This window comes from Rhinolophus hipposideros, assembly GCF_964194185.1.
Source record: "Rhinolophus hipposideros genome assembly, chromosome: 22".
NCBI lineage: Eukaryota > Metazoa > Chordata > Mammalia > Chiroptera > Rhinolophidae > Rhinolophus > Rhinolophus hipposideros.
The window spans coordinates 12,404,280-12,419,473 of record NC_138068.1 but is presented as its reverse complement, the minus strand read 5'-3'; the positions used below and the strand labels follow the sequence as shown (position 1 = coordinate 12,419,473).

At 51.5% G+C, this 15,194-nt stretch overlaps 1 protein-coding gene across 1 annotated transcript; it reads left to right on the top strand.

Annotated features, from left to right (window-relative positions):
* Positions 1–3,231: 3,231 nt before the first annotated feature.
* On the top strand, positions 3,232–10,106 carry WFDC2 (WAP four-disulfide core domain 2). Its single transcript, XM_081034026.1, has 4 exons — positions 3,232–4,838; positions 5,360–5,503; positions 8,269–8,421; positions 9,950–10,106. Exons 1-3 carry the CDS (start codon positions 4,628–4,630, stop codon positions 8,418–8,420), a joined length of 507 nt encoding a protein of 168 aa, XP_080890152.1. The 5' UTR covers positions 3,232–4,627; the 3' UTR covers position 8,421; positions 9,950–10,106.
* Positions 10,107–15,194: the final 5,088 nt, after the last annotated feature.

The window sequence follows — 15,194 nt, the reverse complement described above, 5'->3', positions numbered from 1 at the left end:
GATTCTAGAATTATTTACATATTTGCAGCTAGTCAGCAGGGTTTGCTGATAGATTTCTATGGGTTATGAAAGAAAGACAGGTTATAACTATAAGGCTTTTGGCTTGAGCCCCTGGGAAAATCAAGTTGCCATTTACTGAGATGAGAAAAGCATGTCAAGGAGTAATCAAGAGAATGGTATGGGCCTGTGGTGGGCATCCATTCTCCCTTCCTAATAGTTCCCTGAAGTTATCCCTAGTTGGATTCTTCTGCTTGCAACCAGTAGAACTGAAGGGAAGGGTAAAAAAAGTCAGCTTGGAAAGGATGGTAAACAAGGCAGAACTGAAGTCTTCCCAGGGCTCCTCTGAATGAGCTCCATACATTTGCAGGTCTTTTGTTATTCATTGCTCAAGGTCAAAAAATCCAGGGAAATTGTCTGGCCACTCTTTGATGGTGGAAGGGCAGGATCTTTGATGGGCAGCCCCCCCCCCCACCTGTCCTGGGTGGAGGAAGAGTCGTTCCCAAAGCAAAATCAAGGTACTGTTATCAGAAAAAGGACAAATGGATCCTAGGTAACAAAACAACAAAATAGCCAATATACTCAGAGAGAGTTTTCTGTGGAGTGAAGGAAGTTTATGTGGGTCCAACAGTCCAAGAAAACAAGGCCCCATTGTCTCGTTAAAGACACACGGTTCCTGGGAATTTCCGAAATCTTCAAAGGTAACTTTTTTATGGTCACCTTAGAGTGGGTATGTCTACATCTGACTAATATCACCTCCCATTGTAAACGTGTCCTCTCCTATTTCTTTTCTTTTCTTCCCTGATAAATATTATTTTATGTGCATGAAGTCATGTCCAAAATTTTTGATGTATCATCGGTGCTAACCTCAGACAGGTGTGTGTATTGTGTGTGTGTGAGTGTGTGTGGTGTGTGTGTGAGTGTGTGTGTGTGTGTGTGTGTGTGTGTAAAGCACTGAATCACTGGAACCACATGATTAAAAGGTTTGGGCAAATTTCTTCCTTCTGGTTCACTGACTGTGTTTCCTCCAATAAGTCACTTTGTCTAACTGAATTTTAGTTTCTTCATCTGTAATAGGGGAATAATAATACTTAGTTCATAGATTATTAAGTAAATACTAGCTACCTTTTTCTGAACACTTACTATGCAACCACCCTAGAGGTCACAATTTTAAACGCCTTCCAAGCCAGGCAAGTGATGTGAATAGAAGGAGTTAGAGTGGCAGTTGGGGCACGTTAGACAATAAGGAATGGTGGGTATTCTGGGAAACTGGAAAGAATTATCCCTCATAAAATGAGAGCCGATGTACTTGGCTCTAGTCAATGGTTTTCAAAGTGTAGTTCCTTGACCACCAGAATCAGCATCACCTGGAAACCTGTTAGAATGCAAATTCTCAGGTTCCACCTGTGGAATGAACTCCGAAAGTGTCTGGAAGCTGTGCTTGAAATAAATAATAGGATTTATTCAAGGGTGTCATGCAGGGTGTCAGGCGGGGTCTCTGGTCCCGCTCCCCACATAAGAACGCAGGATATGGTGTGGCCCAAAAGGAACACCCACGGAGCCATAGATAGGGGAGTCATCTCGTTACAGTCTCATTGGTGGCTGGGTTGGAGACACAGGAAGCAGGAGCCACAGAATCCGCAATCCACACTCCGCCACACTTCGCGCTTGCTAGCTGCAATCTGACATATTTCCCTGAATACGTGGCTAGCTCAGCCACCATCTTCTTGCTTGCCCCCTTCTCTGTTAGTGTAGCCACAGCAGTTATATTAGTGGCCAATGGCTCACTGGTTACAGATGATGGCCATCTAGCCACAGCTGATGGCCAGCCAATCATAGTTGATGGCCATTTACTACCTGAGCCAGCACCTTTCCACGTGAGACCGAGAATCTGGAAACTATACTCCTGGCTCTGTCCCCCACAAAGGGTCTTAGGGTTTGCAAACTGGAAACATAACTAGGCAAAAAGCCAGAAGTGTTTCAAAGAAGAAAGAAAATTTAAAGAGTTCTTACAGTAAAAAGTACATTCTTGAGAAAAATCAGTCCTTCATTCTTCGACTGATCCAGCATGGTTTTCAGTCAGATGCCAGGTGGCCTGGAGGATGAGCTTCAGGGGGGCTGGTCATGTCCAGTGATCTGGATAATGGATGTCAGGAGGTCTGGGTACATGAGTCCCTCAGGGTTCATCAGAGGGTTATTTGGAGGTCTGGTGTACGTTCAGGTATTGACGCAGGACTGGAAAGTTCAAAAGTTTACGTTCCCAGGCTAGTTAAAACAAGAACAGAATTGTTTCCTCATCCCTCAATCCACTTGATTTTAGTAATTTAGCAGCTTGACTACAGTGACTCCATTTTATTTCTTCACTCTATTTCTCACTACTGAATCAAAATTCTGGGGGTAGAGATCTCGAAATCTGTTTTAACAAGCTCTCTAAGTGATTCTGATGCCTGCTTACATTTGAGACCCACTGCTGCCACGTAAAACTGCAGGACTGTGTTGCCAGAGCTTTTACTTTTTCCAAGAGAAGCTAGACATTTATTTTTATGTGAAATCTCCCACCTTTATGTCTTGGCAACAAATTCAAAATTTAAAAATGTACTGTGTGGGCTAACAACATACATGTTTTAGCCAGATTTGCAATCTCTGGTTTATGCTTTTTCCCTTTAATCCTTAAAATAATCCTACAAAAGTTATGATGACACCTCTTTTATGGAAGAAGAAATAGGTTCAGAAAGTGAAGTGTTGCTCTAGGTCACATAGCCAGGAAGTGGCCAGCCCCTGATTTGGACCTGAACGTATTTGTTTCTAAAGCCTTTGTCCTTTTTACTTTTATGTAGAAGAGAAAATAAATGAATGTCCCTAGCACAAAGCCCAGCATCACAAAAGCAAAACATCTTTTGCATGCTATGGGCCACTGACCGATGAAACTTTTTCCTCCATCCTTTGCCCCACCCCATCCCCTCAGCCTCAGCCTAATCCTCATTCCTGTAAAAGGTAGCCAATCAGCAGGGGAGTTCTTGAGGCTAAGGAGGGGTGAGGCTGGGCAGTTTCCTGGCCTAAGGACTGGGTTAGGACCCGGAAGAAAGCTGTGGGTAGCAGTGCCCAAGGCGGAATGTCCAGTAGCCAGCTGAGACTACAGGCTAAAACCGGCTGCTCACCGAAGTGTCCTCTGCGTGCCCTAGACTGAGTTTCAGGAGAGCGCCCAGTGTTGTGCCCCCACCTGGCTCCTGCCTCATTGCTGTTGACTTCTCTGAGCTCAGAGTAAATAGTCCTGGCCTCTCCCAACAACGGCATGTCTCCAGTCCCCTGGCTGGGCATGGGAAGTTGGAGGAGGCATTCTCAGCCTCTTTTACAGGATCCATCTGTGGGGACAGTGGCTGGAGGTGAGCTCTACTCACCTGTCATCCCAATGTTCACTGCCCCAACCCTCTCTAACCTTCAGCTGCAAAGACCTCCTGGGGCTTGCAGAATCTCAGAGTGTTGGAGCAGGAAGGATGTTTGAAGGTACTTCTTGTCTAACTCCCTGGGTAACTCTGTTTTGGCATTTGACAGCCTGGATTCGAAAGCTTGGTATATGTTTATCAGTCTCCTTAGTACCACTAGACACCATTTATCCATTATGTGTCAGGGCTGGGTTCCTGTGTCAACGACGTGGACCTAGCTATCTCATGGCAGGAAAATTACATTCGTGTTCTTGTTGAATTCTGGTATTATCATCATCTCTGTAGATGACAAAAGTGCTGCTCAGAACAGGGAAGTGATTCATTCAAGGTTCCTCAGCTGGAAAGTGGTAGAGGTGGGAGTCAAACCCAGACCCTGTCACCGCAACGCCAGTGCTGGAAGGCTCCTGTGATGACTTTCTCTAAAAAGTGTCTTGTCTTCTATGTGTCACATAGTAGCCACCTAGCGAAAATTTACGCTGGAATGGAAAAACAAAGGCTTGGGGGGAAGGCCTGGGTGCAAAACCTTGTCTCCGTAGCTTTACATGGGCCCTAGAGGGGGCGGGGTCTAAACCTCAGAACATCCACTTCATCTGTCCTATACAGCTGATGATAACAGTAATGATTCATACGTTTGCCAGAAATATCCAGGAGACAAAGAGCACAGAACCTGGCACACAGCAAGTGCTGAGAGAGGGAGGGTGTGGAAAAGAGAGGAAGAGAGAAACACACACCCAAAATGACTGTTAATAGGTGTTTCACCTTCACGGGCCATTTCTTGTGTGAGATGGGTTCATTTATTCATGACAGCTTTTTGTCTAGCCCTTATCACTACACTACACCTCCATCATTAATCCCTAAAGAGGGATCTGAGATGATCCTGCCGACCCCAAATCCAACCGCTTAGCCCCCAGGCTCTGTCGCCTCTCGGTGGGCCCTGCCCTTTCCCGTCCGTCCTCCCCCGACGCTGGGCACTAGTGGGGGGGGGGCCCTCAGAGTCTTGGAATAGAGACCAGGACTCGTGGACCTGGTCCTCTCCGGTGGCCCTGCCCTCAGGCCCCAGGAGGGAGGAGAGAGGCGAGTGGACGAGGGTCCGGCTGCAGCTGGTTGAGCTGCGCCGCCTGGAAGCTGATTAGGTTCCTGGTTCCCACCGGGGCCAGGAGTGACACCTGATCCCAGAGGATTGTGAAATGGCAGGAGGTGGCAGGCCGCCCGCGATGCCCGCAGGCTCGGCCCCGCCCCCACCCACGCCCCCCGCGCGCGCGGTTAAATCCCATCCCGGCGGCCGCGGCCCTCACCTGCACCCCGCCGGGCGCAGCGCCATGCCTGCCTGCCGCGTTGGTCTGCTGGTCGCCGCCCTCCTCCTTGGCCTGCTGCTGCTCGGCGTCCCCCCGGTCACAAGTGAGTGGGGCAGGGAGAGGGCCGGCGCCCAGAGGGCCGGGCGGGTGCGGAGCCTTTCTGCGGGCCGGGGAAATGAGGATTCTTGGGGTTGCAGTGGGGAGACTAATGACTAAAATGTTTGGATCCCTGGTGGCTAAAGGTGGTGACCCTTGGAGCTTAGGGTGTGGGGTCCAAAGTGCTGGGGGCAAGGAAACCACTGAAGATTGAAATTTGGGGGAGTCTTTGTGCTGAAGTTGGAGACTCAGTGGCCAGAGGGGGGACCCTCTGCTTAGACATTGGTAACTCCTAGACTGTCAGCTGTGCGGGGAGGGGGGTCCCTAAGGATAGAGGGCTCTGCGGCCAAAGGTTCGGTAACGCTGGGGACTCCGGGCCTGGAAGTGGGAGGCTGTAAGGGGGTCGCCCAGGGCCAGAGACTGAGACTTCATTGAAGCTTGAAATTGGGGGTCCGGGAGCAGGAGGTGGGCTTCCTCTGGGGCCGGGGCTCTGGTCCCCCACTGACGGCCCGCTGCCTCCCCTCCCAGGCACAGGAGTGGAGAAAACGGGCGTTTGTCCAGAGCTAAAGGGGGACCTGAACTGTACGCAGGAGTGCGTCTCAGATGGAGAATGCGCCGACAACCTCAAGTGCTGCCGCGCGGGCTGCGCCACCGTCTGCCACCTGCCCAATGGTAACCCGTGGGCGACCAGCGCGGAGGCGGGGCGGGGCGCAGGGAGGAGGCGGCGTCGCCCGGGTTCCAGGAAGAGGGACGCTCCCGGACCCGGGGACCGTTGGCAAAGTCTTAGGCGGATGGAACCAGATCGGCCCGAGCTCTCCCTCGCTTGGCCCCGGACACACAAAGGCTTGGCCCGAGGGACATAAAGGCGTCGCTGAGCCGCAGCAGGGGGCGGGAGCGGGAGGTCAGGGAGGCCCCCACCCCTAGCTGTATTGGATTCTCTGGTGCGTGACGGGTTTCCGGGCACGCACAGCAGGGGGGTTGTCCTGGAGGTCCGGGGACCAGGTTTCGAAGTTTCCTGCTGCACCGGGTGGAGCGGCCGAGAAGCCCAGAGCTGGCGAGTGGGCTGGGTCCCGAGGCCTGGGGAGCTCACCCCTCTCGGTGGCCCTCCCCTGGGGTCACCACTATCCCTAGGGGAAGCACTTAGGGCACCTGGCCTGGCAAGACTCCCCGGATTCCTCTGTCCAGGTGGAAGGAAACCTTACAGATTTAGGAGAGAGAAAGGTTCTTGCCCAAGATCACTCCACCAGCCCCGGGCTCTGGCAGGATTCATAGCCAGGGGGTTCAACTTTGGCCCAAGTGGATGGAAGAAAGTCAGGACTCCTCCCTGGGCACCCCTCCCCCTTCCTCATCTTTAAAACAATCCCTACCACTCTAGGGATTGCGTGAGAGAGAAAATGTGTGAGAAAGCTTGGGTTTTCCATAAAAAGTCCTTGCCGGCGCTCCAGTCTCCCCACTAGGCTGCAGGACTCCCCTCAGAGCGGGAAGTGGCAAGAGACAGCATGGAATCCAAGCTTCTGGTTTTCACAGGGAAAACCTGAGGACTGGAAGTCGGACTATGACTTGGGTGTGTACCCAAGGTAGTGTGATTAGTGGTACTTATCCAGCATATGACCCCCGTGATTTTCCCTCTGTTATTTCTCCAAAGGTGCTAGGAGGGGCTGGGAAGGTTTGTAATTAGAGACCCCAGACACTTATGAACAGGGAGGTGAGAGGTGGTGGGAGGACTGGCCTATCAGGGCAGCTTCTGGGTCTGGAGGCCTGGAACCTGGCTCAGAGAGAGGAGAAGCAGAAGGAGAGGTGGAGATGGGAGAGAAGGCAGGAGGCAGAGGGACAGACAAAAGAAGTGGAGGGGCAAAAGAAGGAGCCTCTGCTGTTAGGTGGAGTCTTTGCTGTTCCCTCATCTCAGGTGGACAGGAAGAGGGCCAGGGCTACATGGCCCCCTGAACTAGAATCCTAGTTCTGCCATCTGCTAGTTGTGTGCTTCTGAGCAAGTCACTTTACCTCTCTGAGCCTCTGCTTTCTCGTCTTCTCCAACTTTCAAGGGATGACATGAGGGCTAAAGAAAATAACACGTGTGAAATGTCTTAGTAAAGAGTAGATACTTGAGTATACACAGCGTTTAGTCAATACACTGCTACGGATTCCCTTTGTCCTAGGGCGGCCTGGTGTCGAGAGCCCCTGCCTTTTTCAAAGGAATGGATTTCCTTGTGCTAGGAAGTCAGCCACTCCTGTCCTCTGCCGCTAATCACCCAGTTCTGTGCCTGTGTTTGACATTTGGCTGGGCTGGTTCCTGGGGCTTCTGGGAAGTGAGCCGAACTCCGTTCTCCTTGACCTAAGAAGTGGAGTGTGGGGTGTGTGTGTGTGTGTGTGTGTGTGTGTGTGTGAGAGAGAGAGAGAGAGAGAGAGAGAGAGAGAGAGAGAGAGAGAGAGAGAGAGATGTTGGAAGGTTTTGGTTTTACTTTTGACCAGCAATGTGGTGTTGGATGATGTGTCGTTTTCCTCATCTGTCATAGGAACAGGGTTAGAAATATCCCCTGCAGAGGAGATATTTGATGTGAGGATTAAAGGAGATAATGGATTTACACAAAGAACATTGTAAGCGGCACATTGCTATAGTGTTAGCTGTGTGTGTGTGTGTGTGTGTGTGTGCTGGTGGAAGAATGCTTGTGTGTGCATGGATGAGTGAGTGTGTATGGGGGGCCATGGTGCTCCCTGGTTGTAGCTGGGAGTGAGTATATGGCAGTGAGTGAAGAGATCATGGGTGTGAAACCCCTCACACGTGCACAGAACTTAACAGCGTACAAAGCAGCAGAGTGCACGGCGCAGACTCTGAAGCCAGGTTTCTGAATTTCCAATCCTACCTCTACTCTGTATGACCTTAGGCAAATTACTTAACCGCTTGGTGCCTAAGTTTCCTCATTGGCAACAGGAGGAAACATTAACAATACCCCTCTCCCTCTTTTAGGATTATTGTGAGGGTTAGATGAGTTAATTCACATCAAGTGCTTAGAATAATGCCTGACACATGGCAGGAGCTAAGTAAAGGTTACTGTTCTAATTACTCATTCTTATTACAACGTAGTTGAATTTTTCAGGTTGAAGTAGTGTAGACATACTGCCTCCATTGCTTTCACAGCAGTCCCATGATGTGGGCAGCACTGATCTCATGTAACACCTAAAGACGGGGCCTCTGGGAGATTTCTGCCTTGGGGCACAAAGTTAAGGAAAGACAGAGCTGAGACTCAGGCTGAGGTCCTGTGATGCCAAAACCAGTGAAGGAGAGAGCAGGAAGGAGGGGGAGGGGTCTGCAGGTGATCTTTCTAGGCCCCTGGGATCAACTGTTTGTGCAGCCAGGGTGAGGGGCCGTGGGACACGAGGCTGTGGACAATTGTTCATCGCCCTGCATTTTCCTCTCCCCACTTTCCCTTTCTACCCAGAAAAACAGGGTTCCTGCCCCCAGGTGGACCTTCCCTTGACCCCTCTTGGCCTCTGCCGGGACCAGTGCCAGGTGGACAGCCAGTGTTCTGGCCAGATGAAATGCTGCCGCAACGGCTGTGGGAAAGTGTCCTGTGTCACACCTGTCTCCTGAGGTAGGTGGGTGGGAGGAAGGAAGTGCACTGACGCCCAGAAGTGATGACACCGGCAGGAGGTCGAAAAGGAAGATCTGGGCGAACCTCCCGCTGTGCCCTTATCTGTCCGGTTCTTAACGTTCGCCCACTCGACAGCAATGGAGCATCTGTCACGTGCCACGCTCTGCTCTGGGTGCTAGTGATGCTCCATGACAAATGAGACAGAAATTTCTCCGATGGGGTTCATATGCTAGCGGACAACAGACAAAATAAATAAGCAAGCACGTTCTGTAGAATGTCAGCGGGAGACAGGTGCCATGGAGAATGAGGAAGCCGAAGGGGGATGAGGAGTCCTGGGGTCGGGGTGGGGTGGGCAGGGGACAGTCAGGGAAGGCCCCACATAAAGGCTGCATTTGAACAAAGACTTGAGGGCACTGACTGAGGGAGCAGAGAGCCGTGAGGACATCTGGGGGAAGGTTGCAGGCAGAAGAGGTAGCAGGTGCAAAGGCAAGAGCGTCCTGGTTTGTTTCAGGAAAAGCCCAGAGGCTGGAGCTGGAAGGGGTAAGTGGGCAGCTCGTTAGGGGCCTGATCGGTCATTGTAAAGACTTTGGTCTTGACCCAGAGATGTTGCACCCTTGGAAATGGACATGCTCCGACTTAGATTTGACAAGCCTTGCTCTGGCTGTTGTGTGGAGAATAGACTTGTAGGGGCAGCAGTAGAAACAGGGAAACCAGCGAGGAGACACCTGCAAGAGGCCAGGTGGGAGATGGACCAGGCGAGATAAGTGGCTGGGTTTGAGACATAGGTGAAGGTAGATGGGACAATATTTGCTGATGAGTTGGGCTGTGAGGGAAAGAGAACATTTACTCTTTTGTTTCCTTAACATGCACTTAAGTAAGTCAGCAGTTGGAGGAAGAGCTGTGTCCTGGGAGAGGGGACAGTGGCTGGAGGGCCACTAGGGAGGTAGGCCCCTTGGTTGTTATTTCAAGGCATGCTCTCCAGGGCCTGAGAGGGAACCACCGTCCCCCTAGGGCCCAGAGCTCTCCAGCCATGCCAGCCATCTCTTGCCTCCATGAGTGCCAACAGCATGGCTGGGCTTTGCCAATCAGGAAGACACAGATTCAATTTTCTGCTGTGACACGTAACTAGCCTTTCACCTCCCTCAGCTACAATGATTTTACTTATAAAATGGGATAAATTAGATGGTTTTGATTAGCGAATACCAGCTTAACCTAAGGAATGGAGGCATGGTGGGTCTTCCTGGAGGTACTAGAAGGACTCTTAGGGAGACAAATGAAGATGGCTCCTCAGGAAGGCCATGTGGTCAGTTGGGACCATGGGATAGCCAGGTGTGTCCTGGGGGATGGTCTGAAGCAGAAGACACAAGTCTAGGACCTGCAGAGAAGTACAGGCAGAGCTCCAGGGCCTCAAGAAGGTGAGGGTTTGCTGTGAGAGGAGGGGAGCTTTTGTCCAGAATTTAAGCTGCAGGTACTCTTGTCTAGTATTACGGATATCGTTGATGGTTTTATTATGATTTTCTTCCTCCAGCTCCAGCCACCACAGCCTGAGGAATGGGAGGGAGTGGAAGTTTCTACCTGGCCCTGTCCGGGTCCAGCCCAGCTGTCCCTCTTTTTTGCCTCTGCCCTTCTCCCGCCTGCACTGACCACAGCTTCTTTTGCCAACCAATAAAATAACCATTTCCAGCACTGGTGGGGCCGTGGCCTCTGTTCTTATCATTCTGTCCTTGCCTCCCCTGACTCTGGGTTGAGGTAGGATGGGGGGCGACCTGATGATTCAGGCATCAGTTCCAGGGAGGGATCCACTCTGAAACAATCAACATAAATTCAGGGCTCATCGTATATGCAGTTGGTGTTATTCTCCCAGGGCGGTGAAAGAGAAAACTGAGGCTGAGAGAGGGTGGAATGTTTCCACGGTCGCTCCGATCCATTGCTGGGGGTTCTGGTAATAGCAGCACAGTGCATTGTGTGCCAGACAAAGAATTGGGAGAACTTCTGGATCCACAAAGCACCCTCAGTGGTTGATGACAGTCTCACATTATAGATTTGGTCTCCACGAAGTTACTTGCTGTGGCCACAGAGAAAGAAGATGGCAAAGCCAGGGTCCTTTGTTGTTTTAAAGCAAACCATTGTTTGGTATAAAGAGTATATTCACATCTATCAAAATTCAAAATGTTAAAAAAAAAAAGGATACGTAATAAAAAGCATCTTTCACCCCTGACTCCCTCCCTCCAACCCCAGCCACCCAATGTCGATAATTTCTTGTGTATTCTTTCTGAGATATTGCTCCATCTCTCTCTCCCTCCCTCCCACCTCCTCCCTCCATCTGTCCCTCTTCTCCATCCTCTTTGTTTCCCCCCCATCCCTCACTCTATCCTCTCTCTCTTTCTGTCTATTCTGCCTCCTCTCTAGTTTCTCTGTCCCTTTCTGTCCCCCACTCTTTATCCCTCTTCATCATCTCTTTTTTGACCCCCTTCTCCATGCTCCTCTCTCTTTATCTTCTCTCTCTCTATCCCTTTCTCTCGGCACCCTGTCTCTATTCCTCTATATACATCTTCCCTCTAGCCCTTCCTTTTCTGTCCCTCTCCTCTCTTCCTTCCTCCCGATTCCTCTCCCTCTCGTTCTCACCCCCTCCCTCTCTATCATTTATGTACATCTATCCAGGGATATGTAGCTATAAAATTTTCATGTATCCCACCTTTTACATGAATCAGAGCACACTTTACACATTGTGCTGCATCTTGCTTTTTTCTCTTAATAGAGCGAAGATCGTTCTATAGTGAAGCATAAAGAATGTCTTCTTTCCCATGGCTGTAGTGTTCCATTGTTTGGATGTACAACATTTATTGAACCACACTTCTATTGAGACGAGGCTGCTTTCAACCATTTGCGGGCCTAGATTTGAACCCGAGTCACCTGACAGCAGAGTCCCATGCTGGTATCATTGCAGTGACTTCTCCCTTCACACGGCTAACCTGTGGAGTGAGGACAAGGGAGAGGACGGAAGTAATGGCAGTGACACTAGCTCCCCAGGACAGCCTTTATGTCCTTCCCTGTTCCTCTGCCCACTGTGAAATGTGAGAGATCAGGGCAACTTGAGTGTGCCTATCTGGAGACAGAAAAGCATGGTGGCTTGGTATTTGACCAGCCTTCACTGTCTTATCCTCTTGTAGGTCCCTGCCCCCGTGGACAGGAGCCAGGCAAGAACCAAGGGCTTCTCCACCCGCCCCCTCGGGAGTACAAGGTGAAGGAATGTCCTGAGTGGGAGTGGGGGTGCTCAGTGCATGAGGCTGTTTCCTGGTGATAAATTGCAGTATAGCTTTCCTCCTAACTTACCTGTCGTGTGGGGAGTCACATGGGGTCTCAGCTCCCGCTCCCCACACAAGAACACAGGACATGGTGAGGCCCAAAAGGAACACCCACAGAGCCATAGATAGGGGAGTCATACCACTGTAGTCTCGCTGCCGGCTGGGTTGGAGACACAGGAAGCAGGAGCCACACAATCTGCAACCTGCTGTCCGCTTTTCTGCCAACCAACCAACGCCACTTGCTAGTTGCAATCCGTGCTTGCTAGCTCAGCCACCATCTTCTTGCTAGCCCCCATTTCTGCTGCTAGCGTAGCCACAGCAGTTATGTTAGTGGCCGATGCCTCACTGGTTACAGCTGATGGCCATCCAATCACAATTGACGGCCATTTACTACCTGAGCCAGCACCTTTCCACGTGAGGCTGAGAGCCTGGAAACTGCACTCCTGGCTCTGTCCCCATATTACCCTTTCCTGATTTTTGTCTGCTCAAGCTTGGGTCTCCCCAGCCCTTCAAGGCCTAAACAAAGGCATTCAGCAATGAGCTGGATAGAGGTTAGGGACTAAATGTGTGGCTACCATCCCCTCCACTTTCTCCAGGTTTGCATTTTGAAAGGGCAGGACCATATCTAAATCATGGATGGCAGGGGTCTTCCTATTGTATGCATGCCAATATTCCTTTCACTAGCACCCACATGGCAAAACTTTATCACTTCTGCACCTTTCGGAAGCCTATATGTGGCCACAGAATCTTTGAAACAGGGCTCCAGGCTGCTGCTACCAGCTATTCATTGATTGGAATTGGCAGGCAAATTTGCTACTCCTGATTTAACTCAAGAAATAAAGTGCCAACAGGGGAATATCAGAGTTGGTGGTTGAGGTTTCACTGAGTGAGAAGGCCCAAGGGAGACAAAACCTCATGCCCTCCACTGAAATCTTAAGAGGGGGTGGGGGTTTTTAAATGGGGCCCTTGCCAGGGGCCTCCTGGGAAAGATGAGTGGGGAGAACCAGAGGTGGAGGTTAGGAAAGACCCCACTGATGAACAGGAAGAATCTGCCTGGGAAGGAGGGCTGGGGTTGTGTGGGGACAGAGACAGAAGTTCAGTTTCCAGGCTTTCAGCCTCACGTGGAAAGGTGCTGACTCGGATAGTAAATGGCCATCAACTGCGTTGCGATCAGATGGCCATCAGCTGTGGCTAGTTGGCCGTCAGCTGTAACCAGTGAGCCATTGGCCACTAATATAACTGCCGTGGCTACGCTAGCAGCAAATGGTGGCTGAGCTATCAAGCGCGGATGGTAGTTAGGTGTTCCTTTTAGGCCTCACCATATCCTGCATTCTTGTGCAGGGAGCAGGAGCTGAGACCCAGCATAACATCCTGCATGATACATGGTGCCGGCCAGAATTTTCAAAGAGGTAATGGAGCAGTTTATACATGTGAAAGCTCGGCTGCGGGAGGCCCGTGAGGAATGGTGCCGGGAACGGGAGGCGCTGTCTGCCTAGGAGATTCTAGCTTCCAGATGATATACCACCATCTAGGCCATAGAAGGTGTCGCCTTCCTTTTGATGGTCCGCTGCTGCCGTGGGCTCCTAGAATTGTGAATATCTTACACTGGGGCCACCACCTACTCGGACACCTGGCACAACAAGCAAGTTTCCGACCAGCACAGGAAAAGCCGTGCAACTGTCGGTGAGCTGGTCTCTTAGAGGGGTGGAAAGAGATGGACAGTTCTCCAACCAGCATAGGCTGGAAAAAGTGAAGGTCATCGTGGCCAGCAGTGTGGGCTGGGAAGTGCTTGCTGAGGCCCTCACCCCCAGGTTGGGAAGGACTTGGAGCCCTCGCCCTGCAGAGAGGGCACACATTGTGGGGCCGGTGCATAGCCCCAGTGAACGACTGTGGACTATGGGGCATTGCCTTCCATCCCTGATTTGATGGACCGCTTGACTGTTTGCTTGGGAGCGTACCACCATGCAGTGGAACTGGCGGATGTTTGCTTCCTGTGTCTCCACCGGCCGCCATCGAGAATATGTAAGCACCCTGGCTCTGCCCAGGGAGTCTGACTGTTGCCCAGAAAGACGGGCAGTGTCCTGAGAAACCCTGGCTGTGCCCAGGAAGTCTGGCTGTGCCTAGAGAGAGTGGCAGTGCCCTGAAAGGCCCTAGCTGTGCCCAGAGAGACTGGTGGTACCCTAAAAAGCCCAGGAAGTCTGGCTATGCCCAGAAAGACTGATGGTATCCTGAGAAACTCTGGCTGTGCCCAGAAAGACTGACTGTGCCCAGAAAGACTGGCGGTACCCTGAGAAAACCTGGCTGTGCCCAGGAAGTTGGGCTGTGCCCAGAAAGAGTGGCAGTACCCTGAGAGGCCCAGGCTGTGCCGGGGGAAACTGGTGATACCCTAAGAAGCCCAGGAAGCCTGGCTGTGCCCAGGATTGGTGGTGCCCTGAGAAACCCTGGCTGTGCCCAGAAAGCCTGGCTGTGTCCAGGAGATTGCATTCACCTCCAGGCTCCTCGCACAGGGCCCCTTGCGGAAGACTCTTGTCGCGTAGATTGTGAGGCGAGATCCTGGAGGGATAGAATGTGGGGACAGAGCCAGGAGTGCAGTTTCCAGGCTCCCACCCTCATGTGGAAAGGTGCTAGCTTGGGTAGTAAACAGCCATCAACTATGATTGGATGGCCATCTGCTGTGGCTGGTTAGTCATCAGCTGTAACCAGTGAGCCATTGGCCACTAATATAACTGCTGTGGCTATGCTAGCAGAAAATGGGGGCCTAGCAAGAAGATGGCTGAGCTAGCAAGAGCGGATTGCAGTTAGCAAGTGGGGTTGGTTGGTTGGCAGAGAAGGGGATGGCAGGTTGCAAATCATGTGGATTCTGTTTTCTGTGTCTCCAACCCAGACGCCAGCAAGACTACAGTGGTATGACTTCCCTATTTAAGGCTCCATGGGTTACTTTTAGGCCTCACCATATCCTGCGTTCTTGTGCAGGGAGCGGGACCTGAGACCCCGCATAACACCCTGCATTACAGGGTGGGAGTGGGTCATGTGAGAAATCTGGGCGGGGGTATTAGGAGACCCTGGCCTACGACCTTTGATTAACTTTTGCAGCCAAATGTCTGCTGTAGGTTGGGGACTCCAAAAGTTCTTTGGCTGAGTAGAGAGAAGAGGGAAGGAGGGAACTCTTGACTGGTCCCTTCTGCCCCCTTTTTCAGGTCTTGCTGGGCTATGTGTTCTGTAGCCAGACCAACAGCAATGCTTTAGTGTGGGCTAGGAGGATGGGTCCAGGGCCAGGAATCCTGGTAAACTGCTGGCTCCAGCAGGGACTGTCACCCTCGAGGCCCCTCCCAGAACAGCTCAGTCCTGCTGCCCTTCCAGAGTTCAGGGCTGGTGTGAGGACAGAGTCCCAGAGAACAGTTTCTGGGTTCTTGGCCTCACGTGGAAAGGTGCTGGCTCGGTTATTAGATGGCCATCAGCTGTAACTGG